This window comes from Euprymna scolopes, chromosome 5 (assembly GCF_053919585.1).
Source record: "Euprymna scolopes isolate OS-2025 chromosome 5, ASM5391958v1, whole genome shotgun sequence".
NCBI lineage: Eukaryota > Metazoa > Mollusca > Cephalopoda > Sepiida > Sepiolidae > Euprymna > Euprymna scolopes.
The window spans coordinates 135,759,577-135,786,084 of record NC_136486.1 but is presented as its reverse complement, the minus strand read 5'-3'; the positions used below and the strand labels follow the sequence as shown (position 1 = coordinate 135,786,084).

General features: G+C 34.7%; 1 protein-coding gene across 1 annotated transcript in view; it reads right to left on the bottom strand.

The window, feature by feature from the left end:
• Positions 1 to 26,508, bottom strand: part of LOC145276995 (electron transfer flavoprotein subunit alpha, mitochondrial-like) — a 163,348-nt gene that overhangs the window by 96,416 nt on the left and 40,424 nt on the right. Inside the window, exon 3 of the mRNA XM_080128573.1 lies at positions 11,168 to 11,249. Within this exon, the coding sequence (XP_079984699.1) occupies positions 11,168 to 11,249 (82 nt within the window). The remainder of the gene's footprint in view (positions 1 to 11,167; positions 11,250 to 26,508) is intronic.

Sequence of the window (26,508 nt, the reverse complement as noted above, 5' to 3'; positions counted from 1 at the left end):
TTAAAGGTTATCCCCCTTGACGCAGCAGCTGTAAACATGTTGACTATAAATTTCACCCTTGATCACTTTGATATCTTAAATCAAATTCATATCCTAATCGAATCAAGCCGAACAAGCAGTCTATATAAAGACTAGTTTTATGTGTTGCAAACCTCTTGTGCCATGAGTTGAGAGAACGCAGAATCTGTTAAGCTGATGAAATAAAAACCAACAAATTTATGAGGGGGGGGGGATGAGTGGGGTGCAGGCTTTGATATCTTTTATGTATTGGCTTATTTATTCCTTCTCATTTTCACTTATGTTTGCTGATTAAAATAAGCGAAAAGTGGAATCCTGTTATCTGAGCAAAGTTCATTTTGTGTACAAAAAATATAAACCCGGTTCAAAGTCAAAGCATTTTATTTTTAAATCTGACCCTTCAATTGCATAAATATCTTATAATAAAAGCAATGCCAGAAAATAAGTTAACTCGTTCAAAGTTTGTGATGTGATTCCCTTGCCTAAGTAAGGCCATTTTAGACAATAATAGCATCCTTGGATATTGCCAAGAACCATACCAATATTTAATATGAATTATGTTTTAAAAAAGGAAAGGAATGAAGGATAAATATTCAGACATGCATATAAAAATGGAAACAAAACATTGGGAGAATAGAAGGGTCACCAGTTAGCAAGTGCTAAGTAAAACAGATTTCTGTAAATCAAAAATTGAGAAAAACGAAATTTTATAACAATTTATATCTCAATTTTATAAGTATATAAAAAGTTGAGTAAGTAGTCACAAGTCAAAATGTTCACAGCATAAATAATATTTAAGTAATGTACGAAATAGTTTAAGTTTCCAGATTTTTTTTTTTTTATAGGCATTTAAAATCATCGTAGATTCTTGAAAATTCAGTATATTATTGCTATACATCTGAGATTACTGACTAATTTTTATGATTTCAGGTTCAAATGAACAGTTACAGCGAGAATTGGAATACACTCTACCAAAGCCCGAGTGTCACAGATGGTGAATTTCAAAAATGCAATCTGGACGTGAAGACACTTTAGAAGAAAACAATAAGCGAAAAAATTCTGTTATAAACTTGGAAAAAATACCACAGAAACGTATGGAATGCTTCAGACTGCATAAATTAAGCATCAGTTTTTGAGTAGCATAAGATTTTAAAGAAAGGTAGGGAGTCTGTGAGGGATGACAAGAGGTGTGGGAGGAGTAAGGAAGTCAGAACATCAGAGTTGGTTGGCAAAATAAAGAATTTCATGGATAAGTATCGTCATGTATCTATAGAGACAATAAGTGCACAATTTGATGTCAATGTGGGAATTCAGGAAGAGATTTTGTCGGAAGAGGCCAGCGGTATTTTCACCAGGACAATGCACCAATCTACAACTCCATCTTCGTCATGGACAATTTAACCAAAATAATCATCAAAACAGTTCCTCACCCTCCCTATAGTTCAGACTTTGCTCCCTGTGACTTTTGGTTATTTCCTAAGCTCAAGTAAAACCTTAGAGGTTGTCATTTTGAAACAATTGAGGAGATGAAAGAGACTGTGACAAGGATCAGTGATACGCTCACACAAGAGGACTTCCATGGAGCTTTCCAGAAGTTGTTGGAACGGTACAACAAGTGCATTGCAGCCGGAGGAGATTACTTCAAAGGGACTAGAGTTTCATGCGTATATTATCAATAAAAGTACTCATACAAAATTGCAGCTGGAAGGGATGAATTTAAAAGGGACTAGAGTTTCATGTGTGTAGTGTCAATAAAAGTGGCTATATGTAAAAAGCCTAGAAACTTATTAAAGGCACCTCATACGTATATGAATATTTGGCATTTTATATGCATGTATGTTGGTTTAACTTGTTCTTACACGTGGGTGTATAGCTGCAACAATTCGTTTCTGTTCACCTGACTTTTTCCAGTGTGTAAAAGTGTGAGTGTGTGTGGAAGATGAACAAAGTTGGTGTGCAAGTCATTGAATCGTTTTTGCCTTGCATTCCCTGACCCAAGGCACGATCCGGTAGATATCTCACTGCTGATACTATTCTCTATCTATATAAGAGCCAGGCACGTCCAAGGATGGAATACTGTTGCCACATCTGGGCAGGAGCTGCTAGAAAGGACTTGGCCTGCCTTGATAGAGTTCAAAATAGACTTCGTAGCCTCGTAGGAGATGTCCTTTTCTCTTCCTTGCAACCTCTATCTCACAGAAGAGATGTTGCGAGTTTGTCTCTGATGTATCGTTATTTTCATAGAAAGTGTTCGGCTGAGCTTCAATCTATGGTCCCCCCTCGCCAAACTTTCACAAGAAACACTCGTCTAGCTGTAAGCACTATCAATAATTCCCCCCACTCTTTATCTGTGCCTAAACCTAAACGTAGATTCCATGAACAAAGCTTCTTTCTTAGAACTGCACGCCTGTGGAATTGTCTTCCGTTTTCCTGCTTTCCGGCTGACTACAATATGGTTGTCTTCCAGTCTAACGTAAATAAGTTCTTGATGAGCCGTTCCATATAAGTTATCAAATTTACCAAATTTTCCTTACTAATGATTATTATATTGTCCAATTTCTACTGTACACTCTTTAACCCTTATCCTTGAGTGGCCTCTTGGCCTTGATAATGTGGTGATGCCTATGTAAAAAAAAAAAAAAAAAGAATATGTTCTTGGCGTCCTGTTCAATATGCTGGCTGGTAAAACCTCTTTAATTTTTGGCTGTTTGTTTTATAGAAGTTTCTAAGTTTGCATTGGCTTATTAATTTGAACTAAACTTGTTACTTAAAGGATTTGAAACGATTTTCATTGGTTGAAAATACTTTGAGTTAACACGTTCCTGTGAAAACTTACTTAGGAAGTGACATTGAAAGCAAATTGAAATGAAGCAGAGAAAGAAAGAAGGTAAGTTATTCAAGCCATTTGCTTTTTAGTGTTTGTCAGAATTGCTTAGTAATTAAGTCACCACAAATTCATTAAAATTAACAAGAATAAATATTCTTAACATGTTTTCATTCAATCTGATTCATAGTTAAAACGCTATTTCAAACTTAAAACTAACAGACTAATGAACCGATTAACTAAAAGACTACAGGGAACAATTCTGTGATACCAGAAAATTATTCAGACAATGATTTATTCACATTGACAGCTCGAGTCTTGATTTATTAACACAAAGCAATAGTTTGTTCTCTCCTTTTTTGTGTGTTTTTTTGCTTTGTTTTGTATTTATTTTAATAAAAGTTTTTAGAAAAATTATTATCTAATAACAGCACAAAATTCATTTAAGGTTTAACGATTTTTTTTAGGTTTTTCTTTTTTTTTTTTATGTATACCTATATAATATCCGAAACATATCCCCAATGGTGGTAGAGGAGTTATCACAAAACACACATTCTCATTTACAGTCTAAAAAAAAAAAAGAGAAAAACCACATCACTATCAACTTTCTGTTATAATCAAGGTTGCAGAGTTGGAAGAAATATTAATAAACTCTTAGGATTTCAAAAAATTTAAATTTTTTAAAATTTCCAAACCTCCAACTCCAATCATGTAATATCCTGACATGTAATCCTAATTCTAGTTTGACTTCTAATGGGAAATTTCATCTTCTTGCTTAACTAATCTTATATGGAATTTTCCAGAAAATTATTTTTACACACATGCATTTAAATATTACAAGGGCCTCTTACATTCTTTTTTTTTTTTATCCTTTTGTTTTTTGCTAGGGATGGAGCATCCTACTGGATTCACCAGCTATTTCAGTAATTCAGATTTTTTTAGAAGTCTAACCATCCTTTTCACCACAATTGCTCTTGCACTTAGTACACTGGGTGTATTCACTAGGTGCCCATTGAACATGTATGTTTAGCAATAAAATAATTATTTAAAAATCAAGTATAAGAGGCCATCCAGTGATGAATATTGCCTCTTATACAGACGCAAGGAGGCATTAAAAATTATTATTTCAAATGAAATAGTCTGACGAAATTCCTATTTCAAACTTATCTGTGACCGTATTATGAACAGAATTTTTTTGTTAAAGATTTTTTAATGCATCTAGAAAAAAATAAATAAATAAAAAAAGAAACGAAGGTGGTCACCAAAATTGATACTTTAACAATTACAAGATTTTCTTAAGAAAAATTAAGAAACCAGATTTTGAATAAGTAAAAATAAGTTATATATTTAAAAAGGTGTTCGTCAAACAGCTGCCGTCGTTTCTCGATTAATAATAAATGTGAAAGAGAAACCGAGGAAGAAATAAAAGAGTTGACGTGTGGAAGTCAGATGAAAGTGACAGCAGGATGAAGCTTTTAATACTGAGGAAAGATCAATTCTTAATCAAAGCATCAAGATTTAAAGCACAAAACTGGCACCGGATATACATGGTTTCCAACAATACAAATGTCTGAAACATGCACTGGAAGCCTATTTTATTATTTTCTGTATTGTACAAGAGGAAAGTGTTACTCTTTATTTCCCTCCCAGAAGGGAAGAGTTATGTTATATACTGGGTGGTATGGCGGTGACGTCTATTTTATTAGCACCAAGCCTGTATTTTAACTATCCGAGATTTTTTAATATCTCGATAGAGAGATAGTTCGTTTGACATTTATGCACATGTTTGTTGTAAGTCGTCTAGTGAATGGAATGACCGCTGTTCATTTATCAATGAATAACGAGACGCTATGTTATAAAACAACCTGGTTTATTTAATAAACATTCATATACACATAATACAGCGGTGGAGGTGGTGGTGGAGAGGGTGTGGTTGCGACCGTGACAGGCAGTTGAGCGTCGTCTGTCCTCCCCTCTCTGCTGTCACTCTCTGACTGACTCGTTCTTTTGTTTATCATTTGACTTTTATGAATTTTCGACCTCGTAATCCGTTAAGCAATTTACGTCATCGACCCACATTCTGATCCTCTTACTTGCGGCCGAATTATGTCATCTTATTCCCGGGTTTCATTTTTGTCGGTCAGGGTTTAAGTTCATTCAAACTTTGCTCCATTCAACGGTCTGACCCATAAACCGACTTGCGTCATAGGACCAGGTCATCCAATTCCAGGTTCCATTTTTGATGGCCCGGATTTCGAGTTCATTCGCACCTCTCCTCTCTCTATAACAGTTAGACATATGGTCAGTTTTTAATGAGGAAAATTCAGCTTATAAAAAAGAGGCATTCTTAATTGGAATAAAAAAAAAAAATTAAAAAAATGCCTCAGTCTAGAAGGATTTCTCTTTCCGTGAGAGAGGACAAAAAGATGAGAACACATACTACACTTTGCTATCAGCCAAAAGATCAAGTTCACATCAATATTAAATTATTTCAATGCTTATTCTCTATCAAACAATAATACAAAAAAGATTAACTTTTTGGTGTGTATTTGGTTGGCACCATTACATCGTTTACTGCTCAAACATGTTAAAGGAAGCTTTTTTTGTTGAATGAAATATGGAACAAGATGATCTAGTGTTTTAATGTACTTCACTTATTGGTTTGATTTCCAGTTATGTTCTTTATATATATATATATATATATATATATATATATATATATATGTAACGGACGCATCACGCGCATCACATTGTAACGGGAACGATGTCCCGGGCCTGCGTCGTCTAGTGGTGGACCCCTCCAGCGTGACCAGACTCGTACTGGTCCCTGGAAAACATACCTCCACTGCTCAAGGCACGTTAAACGTGCATGACCCCAAGTCCGTGTGGCAACATTTTCCTCTTCGGCCGTCAATCTGGTTTCGTGTCGGTGTCTTCGTCGTCTGGCGTCAGGGCATACCTGAAATAAACTGCATCTTCACTTATGCCGGCAATCGAAAAACAAAGAAAAAACTCTGAGGTCATTTTCGTTTAAACCAAATAAAATAATTATTTGCGATCATTCTACATTTGTTTAAAGTCATGTTTTCGTTATCCGTGCTTGGTGATGCAGGTCGTATACTTGAGATATCAGGTTAATTCTCTAGCTAAGAACAAGATCTTTACAAGTTAGTCTAGAGATTTCTGCCCCTCTCACCCCCAGGCGGGGCGAGAGCCGATGTGTACGCTTCGCTCGCTGACCAAAGACTGCCAAAACCCTTCTAATTCTTTTTCGAGTAGGCGATCGTTGTTTATATCAAAAGCATCTTTTTTCCTTTTCTCCATTATCTTCTATTCCCCCCTCTTTCTTCTCTTGTGAATTTCTTTTTCTATCCCTCTATTTTCTTATACTTTTCCCTTTCTCTATTGTTTTGTGAACATATCTGTCAAACTAGCTTGGTGGTCTCTGAGTTAAAGCACCACGGGTCCCCGACTCCGAGCAGACATTTTGGAACCCAATTCTCGAGACTGTCCGAATCAATTACGTTAGTTAAAACTCATTCTCACCAGATCCAACTAGAAAAATAATCTCTTTTTTTTTCGCCATTAAAACAGATATCCTGTCTCCCAAAGATCTCATAAACGCCTGTCTTAATCTTTGACACAGTATCAGCACGCCCCCCCCCCCGGCCATAAGCATTCTTATCTTCACCTAGCTGAACGGGACACCCGGCATCGTCCGGTGTCCCGTCACATATATATATATATATATATATATATATATCCTTGGGAAGACGGCCATCGGGCATTCTGCGCAGGTGTCCAAGCCAGCGCGATCATCGTATCTTGACTGTCTGGAACAAGGAGCGGCTGCCAGCATATCTTAGCACTTAGCACTTCTTCGTTGCTGATTCTATCCCACCAATTGATGTCCATATGTCGCAAGCATCGGAGATGGTAGACGTTCAGTCTTTTCTCGTGATGAGCATACGTGGTCCAAGTCTCTGCTCCATACAGTAAGGTACTCAGAACACAGCATTCGTAGATGCGGCATTTTGTGCGAAAAGTGAGATATTTATTGAACCATGCTCTTTCACATAGTCAGTTGAAAATAGACGCTGCTCTACCTATGCGCGTTTGTAGCTCCTGTTCAATGGATACTCCCTTGTTGATGTTGGATCCAAGATACGCAAAGTTCTCAACAGTGTCTAGTTCGTGGCCATTGATGGTGATTGGTGATGCGTCACCCTGGTGCATCACAATTGTCTTCTTCATACTGATTACCAGTGCAAACTCCGCACAAGCAGCTCTCAATTTGTCAAGCAGCCGCTGGAGTCCACTTGCAGAGTGCGAGACCAATGCAGCATCGTCTGCAAACAGCAGCTCAAGTATTAGGACTTTTTGAATCTTGGTTTTGGCACCTAGGCGAGCCAAGTTAAAAAGTTCTCCATCAGAGCGATACCCTCTACAGCGAACTATCAAATGGATCAAGAAGCCGTGGTCGCCCGGTGCTGCGTTTTAAAGACGTGGCCAAATGGGATCTGATCGCTCTTGGCATCAATGTGAATGTGTGGGAGGAGCTAGCCGATGATAGGCATGCTATGAGTAAGGGTGGCGAAGGACTTGAGAACCTTTGGTTCAAGAGGCTGGTGCAGAGAACACAAAACTAGTGACTTCGTTTACTGCTGCTTGCATTAATCTTTCATAGATTGCTTGCCAATACATTACATTACATATATATATGTAGGGGGGACTTAAAGGAAGAGAATAAGATCAAATATTTTTAAGAGGAGACTTATCCGGATAATAAAAAGCTCAACAAATTGTTTTGGGGCTTATATTGAAATCAATAAAGAAAGAAAATGATGGTGTAAGACTATATACTAATATATATATATATATATATATATATATAAAGAGAGAGAGAGAGAGAGAGAGAGAGAGAGAGAGAGATTTATTCATTTATTCAATAATATTATATATCAATTAGGGGTGTAGGGTAAGTGAAAACTCTTAATACCATGGTATTTCGAAGCCTAATGCTTCTCATCAGAAGAGGAGAGAAGATGCTAGGTAACATAATAGGGATATATTAGAAGCAAAATAAAATATTGAGGCTATTTGAGGGAACTAAATTGACCTCTGTGATATAGGAGGAGCATAGCTTTTATTATATAACTAGCGGGTGTGCCTGGTGTTGTTCGGGTGTTTAGAAGTGTGGGGTAATCAAAACAAAGCGAAGTAATAACCCTGTTTAAATATTATAAAACAAAAAACAATGTTAAGACTTCTTTAAAAAATTTGGAAAAAAACAAAACTAAACAAAAAAACAGTAAACGAGATGCAAAACGAACAATGTTAAAACGGCGTTGACCGGGTGATTTAAAAAAAAAAAAAAAAAAAACGTGATGCAAAAAATGGTGTTGACCGGGTGATTGAAAAAAAAAAAAAAGTTTTGGGGAAGGAAGTAGGCTCGAACCCAAATCCTTGAGGTGAAAGCGAAAAAAAATAAAAAGCGAGATGACTTACCTCAACGCTACGAAGGTAGGGGAATGAGAATTGATGAAATTTAACGATTAAAAAGTGAATTGACAGGTGCGTAAATTTAATGAGGTCAAACCTCAATCCCACAGTTAAGTTTGGCTGTGAGGCAGTTTTTTTGGTTTTGTTTTCCCCAGATGTTGGGTTGAAGGGGAAAATCAGTTCCCCATAAAAAGGGGAGTCTCATTATGGATAGCAATTGTCTGATATAAGGGGTTCTCCCAGCATTGATCAAACCTCGTTGCTTTCAGGATGTCCTGAGCATATGTGCCAGGGAGGTTCATTTTGCTACAGGTTCAGTTTTGCTTATATATAGAAAAGCCAAATAAACATTTTCGCAGTATTTCTTAAAATACTGCGAAAATAGCGTGTAAAAGTCAGCCAAATAAAAGATACACATCACCCCCTTTCGTAAATCTTAAATATTATAATCTAAGTAGCATGTTAACAGAACATTCAAATTAGTGTTTCAATAAGGGTTAAAGTTTTTGTTTTGTAGAGGGGGGTTCTATAGTTCACAGTGGACATCAATATTAGATTACTTCAATATTTATTCTCCAACTATCAGATAAAAATTGTTGTGCATTTGGTTGGTCCTATTCTACTATTGTTCAACAAAATGTTAAATTAAGCCCTTTTTCCGTTTTATGAAATATGTAACAAGACGAATCGCTTATTTTTAAAAATATATTTCATTTTTTAGTCTGATTTCAACCACATCTATACATTTTCTATAGAAAAGTTTTAATAATAATCTAAAGACACTGTTAAAGCCTTCCTCTGATTTTATACGAGTTCACTAGGAGCAGTTATCAGTTAGATTTGTAAAATAACTGAAACAGATTAGAACATAAACAATAAAATCAAAATAAAATTATACAGAATATACAGAAAAATGTACTTGAAAAATGTTTAAATTTTATACAATTATTTTCATGACTTAAAATAAAACGAATTTGTTCCAATTTATTAAAGCCATTTCATAGCAACACAGTATCAAGTATTTATTTTTCTCTTCACCATGTAAGTGATGACCATCCAAAGGCACAGTGTATGCTATATAATCACTACCTATCTTATTGCAAGAACTTCTTTGGTCTAGAAGAGAAAACATAGGTTGATACCATTCTCAAGAGTATTACTGAAAATAATGAAATAGACCCAACGATATTTAAACACAAATGAGTCTGCATTGATAACAAATTGCATCACCATCACCACCATTTTATAATAAATAAACATTTCTATTTGAATAATGTAAACAGCCATAAATCACAATTATTGGCTTCTTGGAGAAAACTAATGAGTATATTATTAAATATTTATGAAAAGTTGCAATGTTTGTAAACTGTGAAGAAGGGAGAGGATTTTTACAGGTCTTTTAGGCAAACTGTAGCAGAAAAAAATTGTCTTCTGCTTTAAAATCACTCTACAATGCACTTATGGTTCCAATAGCTATATATGCTTTTGAAAGACGATGATAAAACTAGCTCTCTGCATTTGAAAATCACTCTCTGAGAATGATAATCGGTGAAACCCATCTGGATCTGGATGTAGGATAAACCAAATTAAAAAATCTCTTTGATTTCGAAATGACATCAAAGCTATCAAGAAAAGAAGAATGAATTGGTTTGGCCATATCGTCAGAAAAGATCTTAAAAGCAATGTATACAGAGTATTCAAGGAAGAATTTCCTGGTAAAAGACCTTGTGCCAGGCTTCGAAAGTGCAGCACTGATTAGATTTGCAAATATATAGAACTTTCTGTTTGCAGTAAAAAGACTTGTAAAACAGAACAAAATGGAAGGATTGTGTATCCAGAAAGTACAAAAATCTGTTGTTATGTGGTCTAATAATAGACATGCATTCAGTTTTAGAATAAAACTAATTGAATATTTCTGAACAAAACATGTTACTGCACATGTTACTATCAGAGACATACCAAAGAAAAAGAGACTTTGCCCTGAAATTGTTGATAGCAATAAGCAATTGTTTGCATCATCCTTACAATACTAATATAGTTCCACATAGATTAGAACTAACTCCTGGCAATCTTTTATATTTCAACACTACATATAACTAATTAATCTGCTTTTATTGGATTTCATACTAGCAGCAATACCCAGCCTCACTCAAGGTCCTCATTATTAATCTCGGAGTTAAAACAGTCGAGTTATCTCCCCTTGCCTACAGATAAAGACAAATCTGTTTGGAGTGAGCTGCCTTTGGTTGTTGTTGTGCAAGTGGGTTTTGAAGAAGGAGTACTTAACACTAATATCTCTAAATTACATAACTTACAGAAAAAGAAAAGCCAAACTAAACAAGCTGCTTAATGTTTTAATTTGAAATGTCAAAGTTCATTTGAGGAAAAACTCAGAATAAAAGTAATTATGCCGTGAATGAAGTCTGTAAGTATATTAACCCAAATTATAGCCAGTGACATTAACCCTAGGCAAGTTGAACCAGCTTCCACCAAAGGAGGAAACCCCTAGAGAATATAAATTCACAAATTGTCCCCAGTGGCATGTATATCCTAGTTAGGGGAGATGATGACATTAGGTTTTTGTGGTTCTCGCAAAAGATGTCGAAGTCCTATATACAACGCTCACTATTTCCAAATGGTTACCCATCTGGTACTGACCAGACTGAACATTGCTTAATTATAGTGATCTAATGGGAACCAATGTGATAACTGTGTTCAAATATATATATTAAATATGTTAAATACGAAATTATAGCATTATTAAATGTCTCTGACAAGCTTAGAGCATTAGAAAAAAGTTCTTAAGAACGGGTAATGACTTACCAGGTAAAAATCCATTGAAGGCTTCATTTTCTGCAACTAATACTTTTCCTACTCCCTTCACCTTCAAGACGCTCTCAACAATCTGCAATTAAAATAATTCATTACATTTAAATATCTAATCAAAATAAATAGACAAACATAAGAGAAATGTTTCCTATACAAAATATATTAAATTTCAATTAAATAAAACATATTTGATCATCTTTTGTTTTCAATCACTGATATTTACTATTTGAAACCTTATAAAATGTACCATTTTCCAAGAATTGACTGTGAAATTCCTTTTTGTATGAGGAGAATTTCAACATGACTAAAATTGGGAGAGGTGTTCCAAAAGTAATGCCTTCTATCTTTTTTTTATTCTGATTGGATCAGAGGGGATTGCAAATTGGGTTGTTATGACTGAACTTATGCATTCATAACCTGGAAGTTTAATTTCTCTGTTGCAGATATCGATGAAGCAGGGATGCATCATTGAATTCCTGACAAAAGTGCATTGAGAGCCACTCACCACTTCATAGCTTTTAAACTTATGCCGTGAATGAAGTTTAAAAAAAAAAATAGGAGGCTTTACTTTTGGAATGATCTTCATACTTTTTAATTCTCTGCTGCTTGTGACATCAGGCTCAGATTACATAATATACAAATATAAAGGACTGATAACCCACTGTAGATGACAAATAAAAATCCACTTAACAGTAACTTGTTTTGTAAAATATCCAGACCAGATCATCTCACAGAAATTAACAGACTTAACACCTGGCCAAAAACAAAATCATTGATTCAGTGAAAACCACTTGACCAGAGGAAACAAACATACTGAATTGTCAAAAATAAAGTAATTGCTGATTGAAACCATCTGCAATGGTTTGTGGCTTAGGGAAATACTTCATAAACATCCTAGGAGTATGGCTACATTGACAGTGAAGGTAAAATCCCACAATGGGTGTTTGTAGATTGATGTGGGAGTGTCTCAAGTTGTTATAAAATATCACATCTGAAATTAAGATGGTCAGTCGACTAAGCCTCTAATTCCAGTGTGTGTGTGCATCTTCCTTCCTCACTAACCATTACCTCACACTTTATCACCACCAACAAAAATAAAGATTTAGCATTGTATTTCTATGCATCATCGTTCTCTTAAGCAGAGCAGAAATAACAGTAGTATTTGGATTTTTTGGAGCGTCGAGTTGCTCTGGAATACCATACTAATGTCACTTGGATTACATATTCTGAATTTTTTCAGACAATCACTCCATATGTTGATGCCATTTTCTAAGGTTAGTTGTTTCGGTGGATGGTTTCTCTAAGATCGTATATTTCCTCTTGTTATCTATTGGTGTGAATACCTATTGCTTTTAGTCAATATTGTGGGTAATAAATAATTCTTCTCTTGATATATGGATGGTGGAAGTTGAAATTAAGATATTGTTTAAAGAAAGTTGGTTTTCAATAGACAGATGAGCTCAGTGAAAGTTATCAACACATCAGAGATGGACAATTTATATTCTTTTTCTACGGTGAACTGCATAGATGGACAGATAGAGTTCACATGGTCCAACAATGCTCAAATATCTGGGTGAGGACAGAGTATGAGTGTCATCCACATATTGCAGCCATATTGATGGTTTTAATGATGTAACTCCTAATGCATTTTTCTAAGTAGTACAAGTACATATAAGCCAGTATTGGAGATGATGATGATTTCATAGCCAAATCTTCTTCACGCCAATATATGTCAAATCTGTCATGAAATATGTACTTTCTACACAAAAAGTCAATTTATCTGTCGGGATGCAAGTTCTTTCCTTCAGTGAAGTATCTGAAGTTAACTTAGCTGATATCACAGTCTTATTAGTAGGTACGTTTGTAAATAGACTTATGTCTAGGCTTACTATCTGGTTAAAATGGATTAAAACATTGATTTTTCTACAAAGTGACAGAATTCTTGACACATGATAGAGATTTGCTTACTAAGAATTAGTTCAATGGATATCATGTTAAACCTTGGATGCTGACAATCAGTTGGTGATTTACATTTCAGGAAATTTCAATGTGTAACTAATGTTTAGTTTTTTTGATTTTGGTTTTTTTTTTTTTACAAAGGCATCACCACTTATCAAGACCCAGAGGCCACTCGAGGATAAGGGTTAAAGAGTGTACAGTAGACAATTAGACAATAAAGTAATTGTTAGTAATGGAAATTCGGTAAATTTGTTAATTTATATGGAACGGCTCATCAAAAACTTTACGTTAGACTTGAAGACAACCATACTGTAGTCAGCTGGAAAGCAGAAAAACGGAAAACAAGGTGTGCAGTTTTAAGAAAGAAGTTTTGTTCATGGAATCTATGTTTAGGTTTAGTCACAGATAAAGAGTGGGAGAAATTATTGATAGCGTTTTCTGCTAGACAGGTCTTTCTTGTGAAAGTTTGGCAAGGGGGAACCATAGATTGGAGCTCAGTCGAGCACTTGCCATTAAAATAACAATAAAACAGAGAAACTCGCAACATCTCTTCTGTGAGAAAGAGGTTGCAGGGAAGAGAAAAGGACATCCTCTATGAGGCTACGAAGTCTTTTTTGAACTCTATCAAAGCAGGATAAGTCCTTTCTAGCAGCTCCTGCCCAGATGTGGCAACAGTACTCCATCCTTGGACGTACCTGGCTCTTATATAAATAGAGAATTGCATCAGCAGTGAGATATCTACTGAATTAATAGAAAGATCTCACCATTTTTCCAGCAGCCTTGGCAACGGATTTAATGTATGCAATGTTTTTTATTTTTTTTTTCATTAGCTGTTGTGTTCAACAAGATACACCTGAAGAGGACTGGTGATTACATTAAGGGAAACGTTGTGAGAATAACATCTAAGATGCGAACAACAGTTTATGTTATATAAATCCTTATCTTAAAGATTCTAACACACAATAAGTTATATTATTTAGTTTAATCATTTTATCTTATCTTATGATTACTATATTGTCCAATTTCTACTGTGCACTCTTTAACCCTTATCCTTGAGATGATGATTATATTAATGATTCATAATTGATTTTGTCTCAATTGTAAAAAAGATATTAACAAAGTAACAATGATTTAAAATATTTAATTTTTGTAGTGACCTAACTTTTTTTTTATAATTGAAACATTGATTTTTATTTCTTTTTTAATTCATTAAATATATATTTTATAGTAACGAGCTATGAATATTATCTTCTAGTGTGTTGAGATAATACCGTTATTAAGAATGGATGATCATTCTGAGATATTATTCACACTAGTAAGCTTCCAGCAAAAAGGTGAACACTCTGCCAAGATAAGGTTAAGTGAAAGTACATTTTTGGGGCTACACCCACCTAATTTTATTTATCATTGTTGGAATTTAAAAAGAGGTTTTTCTGCATTTACGTACTTGATTTTTTAGACATTGGCTTTTGATTTTGTTTTGACTCATCTTATAATTCTAAGTGTATTGAGTTATATTTATTGCAACCAAGGTTTTTTATGCTTCAAATTTAACAAACTCCAAAGTATTATTTTATGGTAAACTGAATTTATTCTCCGAAAAGAAATTAATTTTAATGAAAAAGCCAAAAAAAATCTATCAATATAGTATCAAGTTTAGATATGTGGATTTTAAATGTGGACCTTTAATAGACTTCCAAGTGAGATAATAACTGCACCAAAAATATAATAATTCAAAGTAAATTTGGGCAAGTGTTGGGCTACTGTATCCTTTTCTGTGTAAATTTCTAGCACCCTTTTGCAATTGATAATTGAAGCAGAAATTTTTTTTTTTTTTTACATATGAATTGAATTGAAAAAGTTATAACTGATTTTATATTGAAGTTTATTTTTAATACTTTGCTAATGCTGTGAACCATGTTTGTTTATAGCAAAATTCCCTTTTAATATTATTTAGCTGATATTGTAGAACTAAGTTCTTTTATAGTGAAGTACTTTGTAAATGATAATTTGCTGATGCTACGAAAAAAAATTTATAGCAAAATTTTGCCTTGTTATTTTGCTCATACTGTGAAAATGTTATAATGAAGTTAATTTTATCAAATTTTGCTTATGCTGCAAAACTATCCTTTTTATAGTGAAGTTTCCTTTTACTATTATTTTGCTAATACCGTGAATCTGTGTTCTTTTCTAGAAGAGTTCCTTTTTAGTGGGTTTCTTTTTTTTTTTTACATAGACATCACCACATTATCAAGGCCCAGAGGCCACTCAAGGATAAGGGTTAAAGAGTGTACAGTAGAAATTGGACAATATAGTAATCATTAGTAATGAAAATTTGGTAAATTTGATAACTTATATGGAACGGCTCATCACAAACTTATTTACTTTAGACTTGAAGACAACCATATTGTAGTCAGCCGGAAAGCAGGAACACGGAAGACAATTCCACAGGCGTGCAGTTCTAAGAAAGAAGCTTTGTTCATGGAATCTATGTTTAGGTTTAGGCACAGATAAAGAGTGGGGGGGAATTATTGATAGTGTTTACAGCTAGACGAGTGTTTCTTGTGAAAGTTTGGTGAGGGGGGACCATAGATTGAAGCTCAATCGAACACTTTCCATGAAAATAACGATACATCAGAGACAAACTCGCAACATCTCTTCTGTGAGATAGAGGTTGCAAGGAAGAGAAAAGGACATCTCCTACGAGGCTACAAAGTCTATTTTGAACTCTATCAAGGCAGGACAAGTCCTTTCTAGCAGCTCCTGCCCAGATGTGGCAACAGTATTCCATCCTTGGACGTACCTGGCTCTTATATAGATAGAGAATAGCATCAGCAGTGAGATATTTACCGGATCGATAGAAAGATCCCACCATTTTTCCAGCGGCCTTGGCAACAGATTTGATGTACGTGTTCCATTTAAGATCAGGAGTAATGGTCAAGCCCAGAAGCTTGTCAAAACTTGAAGCCTCCTGAAGACGAGAGCCATTCATTTCAATTGATGCCAAATGTGGATTAGAATGTTGATGATGTAAAGAGAGAAGCTTGGTTTTAGATGCATTAAAAGTAACCAGCCACTCCTTTCCCCATTGTACTACGTGCTCAAGATCAGAGGAGAGAGAATTGGAGAGAACTTGGTCGTTTACTGTCTTAGATGTGCTACCATAAATGGTAGTGTCGTCAGCATAAATGTCTACAAATGATGTAAGGATGTGATTTGGAAGATCATTAATGTAGATCAGGAAAAGAGTTGGGCCCAGGATGGACCCCTGAGGGACACCGGCATTAATACTGTGAGCTTCTGATTTTTGCCCCTCAACTACTACTCTTATGAAACTATCAGAAAGAAATGATTTAATAATTGAGAAGACATTTCCAGCTATACCATAGCTAGCGATCTTATGAAGTAAACCTTTATGCCATACCCTATCAAAGGCTTTAGATATGTCAAGAGCAATTGCCCTAGAAAGATTGCCACCGTCGAGAGATTTGCTAATCCTATGCGATATAACTGTAAGCACATCTGCTGTAGATCTAGCAGAACAGAAACCATATTGAGTGTCACTAAGAAGGTTATTTTTGTTGAGATGGTTGATTAATTCTATATTTAACACAGATTCTAGCAAGTTACTCATGACGCACAGGAGACTTATTGGCCTGTACTGAGAGGGGGATGAGCGATCACCTGAATTCTTAAATACAGGGCATACTGATGAGATTTTCCAGGGTGACGGGAAGCAATTCTCCTTAAGACAACGTTTAAACAGTTTTGTAAGTATGGGCGCTAGTTCAGGTTGAAGTTTTTTGAGTACTATAATTGGAATACCGTCAGGGCCAGTTGCTTTACTGGAATCAAGGTTTTTGATTAGCTTGGCAACATCACGTACAGATATACGTATATCACATAGCGTGTTTTCTGATACAGGAGGAAATATTGGGGGTTGGCGGCCTTGGTCGCAAAGGGCAGAATTAGCTGCAAAGTTCTTGACAAAGAGTTTGGCTTTGTCTGATGCTGACGAGATTACCTCAGGTCCATTGATAATAGTTGGGATGGAGTACACGCTTCTGTTCAGGATTCTGTTTGCTATTTGCCAAAACTGGTGGGAACCAAGCCGCTGCTCAGCTACTTTGGACTTAACAGATTGAGCATACAACTCTCTTGCGTTCCTTATTACTTTCTTATAATGGTTGCTGGCAGTCCTGAAAACGGCTTTAGTTTCCATACATCTATTACGTTTGAAGCAGTGGAAAAAGTGATTTCTGGCAGCAACACATTCTGGAGAGAACCATGGCTGGCTGTTAGGTTTTTGTTGAAACTTTTTAGAGGGTATGAAACGGTCAATACCTACAATTAACCATTCAGTCAGGTCTAATACTATAGAGGACACATCCTTTTTAAACATGGAATGCAGAGGTAGATCAGATATAAATGTACGGAAGCTATCCCAGTCAGCCTTAGTGTATCGATATACTGTACGATGGAGAGGTACGTCTGGGGACTTATTACATTTCATTTTTATCTTAATTGATACAACAGAGTGGTCGGAAGATCCAACAGAAACTGAACATAGTTCAGGGCAAGTTGTGAGAAAAAGGTCTAGTAGGCTCGCATACTGGCCGTCATTGTCGGGCACACGGGTGGGTTCCTGAACAATCTGAGTGAGGTCATAGGCAATGGAGAAATCATGACAGAACCTCCCCTCATCATTGGTCTTGTTTGAGTGGGTCAACCATTCAACGTTGTGAACATTGAAGTCTCCACATACGTGAATGTTAGCTGAAGGATAAGCAGATAGGACTTGGTCAATTTTCTCAGATATGCTTTGAAAGATAGTAACTCCGCTGTTGTGGGGGCGATAGAGAGTAAATATAAATGCAGTAGTGTGAGCTAAAGCAACCCGGAAGCACATATAGGGTAAGTTAGGATCTTCCCTGGAGATGTCCCTCCCACATGGAAAGCTATCTTTAATATAGGCACATATTCCATGCCCATGGCGATCTTGGGGGTCAGATTTAGAAGTTAAGTTAGAGTATCCTGTAATTGCAAACTCTTCTAGGGAAATAGCCTGTCCAATGCCAGTTTCACTTAAAAATAAAAGGTCTGGTTTAGTCTCCTGTAATTGGGTTTCAACCTCTGGAAGGTTAGAACGAAGACCCCTGATGTTGGAGAAGGAGACATGGTAGTAGGGGTCTACGTTGGAAGTTGGAGAACTGGGTTTAATCGTGTATTTTTTCTTGAAACTTGTCATGATGAAATTTTGGAATTTGTGGACTAGGTCGTCAGATTTACTTAGAGCAGGACAGAGAGGGGAAACTAAGAGAGAAAAAGAAACAAAGAATTTTTTTTTTTTTTTGTAGCTAATGATAAGGTAAAGCCGTAACAATTACCCACTAGTATGGCATCGAGAGGCCCCACCAGAAGCTACTGCATGGTCCAGATTCCATTCACCAAATGGCAATACAGCAGCCCCAGTACTTTGCACCTGCTGATAGGACAGCCTCCTTAGTGGTTAATCCAAGGTTCGGGTCCCTGACTATCAGGCGGATAATGTCAGCCCAGACAAAACGTTTACCTCCAGCACCCTTACTAGTGACATGGCTACAAGGATAGACATAGAAACAGAAAATTTCCACCAACTCTGCCAACTGTTCGCGCAAAATACTGCCAACCTAGAAAACAGCTTTTTCTTCTCCCTTTGTTAGAAAAATCACTCATTAAAAAATGAGGACTGAGGGACAAATAAGAAGAACCGAGAGTAACAGGAGCTGCTGATAAAGCATCCACAATGCGTTTTCTACTCTCCATTAAAAAAAAAAAAAAAAAAAAAACTATTAAGTTTATATATCAAGTTTTGGTAATCTCTTTTAAAGCATCTCTCCAGATTGTTTGTTCTGGGAATAGGTTTTGGGCTAAGTTCTGGATCATCCTAGATTACCTTTTCTCAAGTTTTGTATCGGCACCATTTTCCCTGTTTGTATTATAGTGCACATGAGATTATGTTCCTGTGCATATTTTTGTGCTGGGTTTGTATGAAAGTATAAAAACCACTGCCAGCCTTTGATGATGGTTTAGAAGATACCAACAAAATGGTCACTTGAAGTAGAGGACAAGATTCAAAAATGGTAATTTTATTTTTTACTGTAAATGGACATCTCCAGTTGTGGCATATTTTATGTTACAAATACCCCTGTTTATATCCTTTTTATTTTTTCCTTTGATGTCACCTGGAATTTCAAGGATCATCCTTCAGTGATCATATTTAGTTTAATGTCCACTTAATATGCTGGCAGATCTGAACATAAAAATATAGCACAACTGAAGATGTTAAGGGAAAGTGAAGATTTGGGGATGAGATAAAAAACTACATATAAGATTAATATAAGTTGCTGGTCTTTGAAGTGACAAACTTTTGGCTTTGATTTTGGACCGAAAGTAAAGCTCTCAGTAGGAATGAGATGGTAACTCCATTTTTGCACTGCAAACCAAATGAAGTAAAAATGTAATTGACAAGCTTCTGACTGATCATCAACTTTCACCTGAAATAGAACACATACATCAGATCCATGGGCATTGTCGCTGGTAAAATGGATGGATCATACTACTGCTTCAAAAGATAGCTCACTCCTGATGCATATAAGAGTCCAACAGACGTGTTTAAGGGAAAGTATGGTGATAGATTCCCCTCTCACGAACTAAAAATGAGTACAATTAGGTAATCTATTTTTGCAATCAACTCGGAAGATAAATAAACATTTATGGACGAGAAAAAAAGCTAGCATTTAATACAACAGAAATACATAAATTAAATACTGAAATAAAATGTAGTTATTAATATTTGAATCTAAAAATAAAAAGTGCGAATTAGTATAGAAATCACTTATCTCAAAAACACTTCCGTCTCCAAACTGCAAACTAGTGAAGAATTTAACTTTTAATAGCGTTCAGAAGATTTTTTTTTTTTTTTAAATTAACCGTTAAAAGAAAAGCGTGATTTTATTCTGAACTTTAACTAGTCACGTTTTAAGAAACTTACGATATAAAAGAAAAGCGGATGGGGGGGGGTCTTCAGAAGTTAGTTGGTGACGTTATAAGTAATTGCGAGATAAGATGGAAGCCAGAAATTAGGGGTGGGGGACTGAAAATGATAATATAATGGATTGATTATACAATATTTAAGATCAACTTGGTAGATAAACATTTATGGACGAGAAAAAAAGCTAGCATTTAATACAACAGAAATACATAAATTAAATACTGAAATAAAATGCAGTTATTAATATTTGAATCTAAAAATAAAAAGTGCGAATTAGTACAGAAATCACTTATCTCAAAAACACTTCCGTCTCCAAACTGCAATACTCACATTGTGGAATTATGTTCTTTTATATTGAAATTCCTATGTTATTTTGCTGTTATTGATACTTTAAGAATGAAGACTATTTCTTTATGGAGAAAACTGTTCCCTCTAAAATATATTCTAAATCAATTCTATTCAATCATATAGATGCTGAGATTTAAGATTTCTGACTATAGAAATAACAGAAAAAATATTGTTCCTTCTCATTTATATTTATAATAAGTTACAAAACCTATTGACCCACAAAAAAACAAACAAAAAACAGGAAAATAAACCTTGAAAACAGCTCAGCTCATTTCTATCATAAGTGTTTGTTTTTCCAAACGTTTTGAATATATTGGTGATGCAGTGAAACTGCAGTTGTATAGTGATGTTTGCTGTAAGATAGTTTCTCACCATCAACAAATACTAACAATAGGTTTAACAGAATCAACAAAGTAAAATTAAAAAAAGCTTCAGTAAAAACTAAAATTTCAAACCAATATTAAATATGTTTATCGTTAAGTAATATTAAATGAAATTCATTGAAAAATCAATTAAAAACAAAATTTAATTAATATTTTAATAAACTTAATTAGAATAAGATGAAGTTTAATCTCATGCAATGACAAAATCAAAATTAATGTTTTAAAATCTAATATAACAGATCTAAAAAAAAAAAAAAAAAAAAATCAAAAAGATTTCTCCTAGTTAAAAGTGTATGTTCAGGAGGTCAGGTCTTAGTTCGTGCATAAATATGTCTTCTCTAAAAATATGGGTCAACATTTTTTTTTTATCTCAGAAATAAAGGGAAAGAAAATGTTCGAATTCCCTGTTTGTCAGAAACTTGGCTTGTGATGTTTTGATAACAGAATAATTTACGCTACAAAACGAATGGTGCCAAAATGGAACTGTTTGCAAGAAACTCTTGGGATTAAAGTGGTCGTTTTGATTCCTTCCCTCTGAAATCTTTGAATATGAACAAAGTCCACAAGTAATTGACAAGCAGAGAATCACAGCCATCTGTAATTGGCAGAGAATATCATGCCAAACATTCATCTTGAGAAAAATGTTTTTTTAGAGTGACCGATTCCCAAAGCAACAGTGGAAATATGCACAAGAATTCTTGAACAGTTCAGCTTACATCATGAATATTATTTTCTTTTTTGAAATGCACGATTTTTCTGTCCGCTAATGTAGTGATGATGATACTAGCAAAAGTATGCATCCTCTGATTGCACACTTTTTGCTAGTATTTAGAACCAATGAACATGCACTATACTGCCTCATAAAGGAGGAGATGATGCCTGGCATGATGGCAAAACAAATACTACACTAATGAACAAAAATGAGCATGATGTTGGGAGGATGGTGTTGTGGAGACACCCACTAATTAACATAGGTGGGTGAGTGAGATATATAAAGGTATCAATCACCAATACCGGGAGAGTTCTGCAACGATCGCCAAATAGGCAAGACGCCTATGTTGCCTCCAGTAAGACATGCAACACGCCACCTGCTGGAATATCTCCAACTGAAGTATAGCTGAAGACATGTAAATATGTATATAACTTTTCTTCCTAATATATTATTGTTATACCTTTACTTTCGTGTTCTTGTTAATTATTTGTGCAGACACAACAGATGGTATAACAAATAAACATATACTACACTGCTCCCTACTCAAAGGAGGAGATAATTTCCTCTAAGATGATACTATATCAATAGAACAGATACTATACTACAATCATCTAAATATAACATTAAGTACATCAGTTCGAAAGAGTAAACTGAATTGTGCATTAAAAAGACAGAAATAGTAAAAAAGGAACTCTTCTAGAAAAGAACACAGATTCACGGTATCAGCAAAATAACAGTAAAAGGAAACTTCACTATAAAAAGGATAGTTTTGCAGCTTAAGCAAAATATGAAAAATTAACTACATTATAATATAACATTTTCACAGTATGAGCAAAATAATTAGGCAAAATTTTGCTATAAAAATTTTTTTTCGCAGCATCAGCAAATTATCATTTACAAAGTACTACACTAGAAAAGAACATAGTTCTACAATATCAGCTAAATAACATTAAAAGGGAACTTTTCTATAAACAAACATGGTTCATAGCATTAGCAAAGTATTAGAAACAGATTTCAATATAAAATCAGTTATAACTTTCAAGTTCAAAGTTCAGCTCCAGACAGATACCAAATCTCCATTAGTAAGATGCTGATTGTTCATAAAGATGATTTTCCATTAGACAGGTGCTTGCAGCAGCTTATTGATTATCGATTGGTCATGTGACTATGATGAGGTCATGTCACAGAAGACAAGACTTATTTCATGAAAATGCATAACAGAAATAACTTTTGTAACACAGTAAAATGTCAAACATTGGGAAGAGAAACTCTTGTTCAGAAAACATCAGAATAAAACTTCTCATCTAGCTGCACAAATCTTTTTCTTCTGTTTATATCTTATGCCTGTCATATCTAACCTGAAAATTACTGATATCTACAAAAACAAAAAACTGAATGTCCATTTTTGAGCTCTTATAAAATGGCTACTTGACAAAGTGGGCATTTCAAATTTCTATTATCATAAAATTCTAGTAGATGGAAAATGTTTAAAAAGATTTTACTGAAAAATTTAAGTCACATGAACGATTTGATATTTCATCTATCATTATCTATTACTTTATTTTTAAATACTGAAACATATTCTTGCAAAGTCCATTTAACATGTCATCAAAAACGGATACAAATGATTTTTAATGTTTGCTATTCTCCATCTACTTTTTCAGGTGTCAGATTTGTTATTGCAGTCATCATGGCTCTTCAGTCTCCTCTGCATTTGATCTTTTTGATGAGATCTATAGTTATGTTTCCAATGACCTTGTTGAGACTGTCAGTGAACTTTGTATCTTTCTACCCTTTTTACCAGCGATTTTTCTTAACATCAAGCTTTTGTCCAAGCCGTCCGCCCACATTAAAATAGCTGAAGAACTTTAACTCCATCATCATCTCATTTAATATATCAAGTTTTGGTGATCTCTTTTAAAGCATCTCTCCAGATTGTTTGTTCTGGGAATAGGTTTTGGGCTAAGTTCTGGATCATCCTAGATTACCTTTTCTCAAGTTTTGTATCGGCACCATTTTCCCTGTTTATTAGGATCCACCATCTTGTTACACATGTTTGTATTATAGTGCACATGAGGTTATGTTCCTGTGCATATTTTTGTGCTGGGTTTGTATGAAAGTATAAAAACCACTGCCAGCCTTTGATGATGGTTTAGAAGATACCAACAAAATGGTCACTTGAAGTAGAGGACAAGATTCAAAAATGGTAATTTTATTTTTTGCTGTAAATGGACATCTCCAGTTGAGGCATATTTTATGTTACAAATATCCCTGTTTATATCCTTTTTATTTTTTCCTTTGATATCACCTGGAATTTCAAGGATCATCCTTCAGTGATCATATTTAGTTTAATGTCCACTTAATATGCTGGCAGATCTGAACATAAAAATATAGCACAACTGAAGATGTTCAGGGAAAGTGAAGATTTGGGGATGAGATAAAAAACTACATATAAGATTAATATAAGTTGCTGGTCTTTGAAGTGACAAACTTTTGGCTTTGATTTTGGACTGAAAGTAAGGCTCTCAGTAGGAATGAGATGGTAACTCCATTTTTGCACTGCAAACCAAATGAAGTAAAAATTTAATTGACAAGCTTCTGACTGATCATCAACTTTGACCTGAAATAAAACACATACATCAGATCCATGGGCATTGTCGCTGGTAAAATGGATGGATCATACTACTGCTTCAAAAGATAGCTCACTCCTGATGCAATTCTCTACCTATATAAGGGCCAAATATCTCCTAAGATGGAGTACTGTTCCCACATCTAGAGAGGAGTTGCTAAGAATATCCTTTCCTGCCTTGACAGGCTTCAAAACCGGCTTTGAAATCTAGTGGGCAATGCCCTCTTTTTCACTCTTCTTCCTCTTTCTCACAGAAAAAACATAGCGAGTCTATCTCTGCTTTATCATTATTTTCATGGGAGGTGCTTGACTGAGCGTCTATCTATGGTTCCCCCTATAGAACATTCACAACCAACACTGGTTTAGCAACAAACAACTGATAACAATTTCCCCTGTTCTCTATATGTGCTTAAAACTAAACCAAAATTCCATGAACAAAGTTTCTTTCCTATGATTGCGTGTCTGTGGAATGTCACAAAACTGTTGGGCTGCCTCCCCGCTGACTATAACATGGTTGTTTTCAAGTCTAATATGAGCAAGTTCCTGTTGAGCTGTCTTCTTAAATAAACAAACACTAGCCAAGTTCCACAATTACCAATAATCATAGTCTTGTTTCACTGGTTAACAGACACTCATTAAACCTTACCCTTGAGTAGCTGTCAGTGACCACCCCCTCCCTCTCTCCTAGTAAAAAAGAAAAAATACAAACTCAATAGATTGTGTCAAGAAATGTTAAATCAAATAATGAACATTGTTGATTGCATAGCGTTGTCCATTTCATGAATCTTTTTATTCCAGCTACTCAGATGCATTACCACAGTTATGTCTCAAGCACATATCAATTTCAGATAAGAAACTTGCTCATGTAAGACTTGAAAACAGCCATGTTATAGTCAGCTGGAAAGTAGCCCAACTGTCTTGTGACATTTCACAGACAGGCAATCATAGGAAATAAATTTTGTTCATGAATTTTTGGTTTAAGCACATATAGAGAATAGGGGGAATTGTTATCAGTTGTTGTTTGTAGTTAAACCAGTGTTGGTTGTGACATGATGACGATCACTAACCACAATGACAACCAGTGTACTTTATGATTTCAGATGTTCAAACTGCAATCCATATCATAAAATACTGGTATCTTTCATTTTTAATACAGAAATATCAAGAAGATAGTTTGAGATTTTCCAACCATGTAACAAATGAAACACAGCAATTCCATTTCTCTCCAGTTATAATTTGTCCCCAATCCTGAGAGATCCTCACCCACTACCATACAAGAACATTTTGTTCTTGGTCAAAAGGTCAAGTATCCAGAGATAACCTACAATTTCTGAGGTTAAAAGATTGTGAGAAAGAGATAAGAATCTCCTGCATGTGGTTTTGAGAAGTTTAACGATTTTGTCTTGGTAATGGACGATTAAGAGGGGATCATTTTTTAAAATTTCATAGTAAATCATTAGAAATCATGTTAAAGTGACAATTTATAGTACTTGATAGTTTTGTTAAAATCATTAATACTTAACAAAAATAGTTTTAAAATGGAAAAAAAATGTTAGTTTGATGTGTGATGAAATCATAAAGTTATGAAATTCAGTTGATCAGGATGAAATAAAAATTGGTGGAATCAATTGAAAAGGATTATTTTCTTGTTAACAACATGAACCAAAATTTGCCAAACCTCAACAACTTTATGTAGGTTTTTGTTAAAGTTATTCAAATCAAAATAGGACAAAGATCAACTTATTTTCTGTATAAGCAAATAACTAATTTAACCTTTTCTGCCATCAAATTTTTATAATTAACAATAAATAAAACAATGAAAACATTCAGTTGACCAATCTTTACAGATAAATACAATTGTATTTTAGAGAAAAAAAACAAATTATATTAAAAATTCTTTCTTTTTCACTGACCTCAACATAATCACAAAAACTGTTTCTATGTTGACTTTAACCGTTTTGACTAAATACGTACGACTAAAAATTATGTACGATCGATCTACAACTACTTGCCACTGCTGCTGATTAACGCAACTTCAACACAGGCAATCGACTGGGTCCATCAGCATAAAATATCGTAAAACAATCTTGTAATAAACAATAAAATGAATTTGCTAGAAGTTTCGAGAGGTTTTTTTTTTGGCAAATATTTTTTTAAGTTTATACCTAAAAAGATATTTACTAAAGAAAACTCCCGAGTTTTAATAAAATATTTTCTCTTATACGGGCGATCTACTGAGTCCCTTAGTGCAAAAAATGTTATCAAAATAAA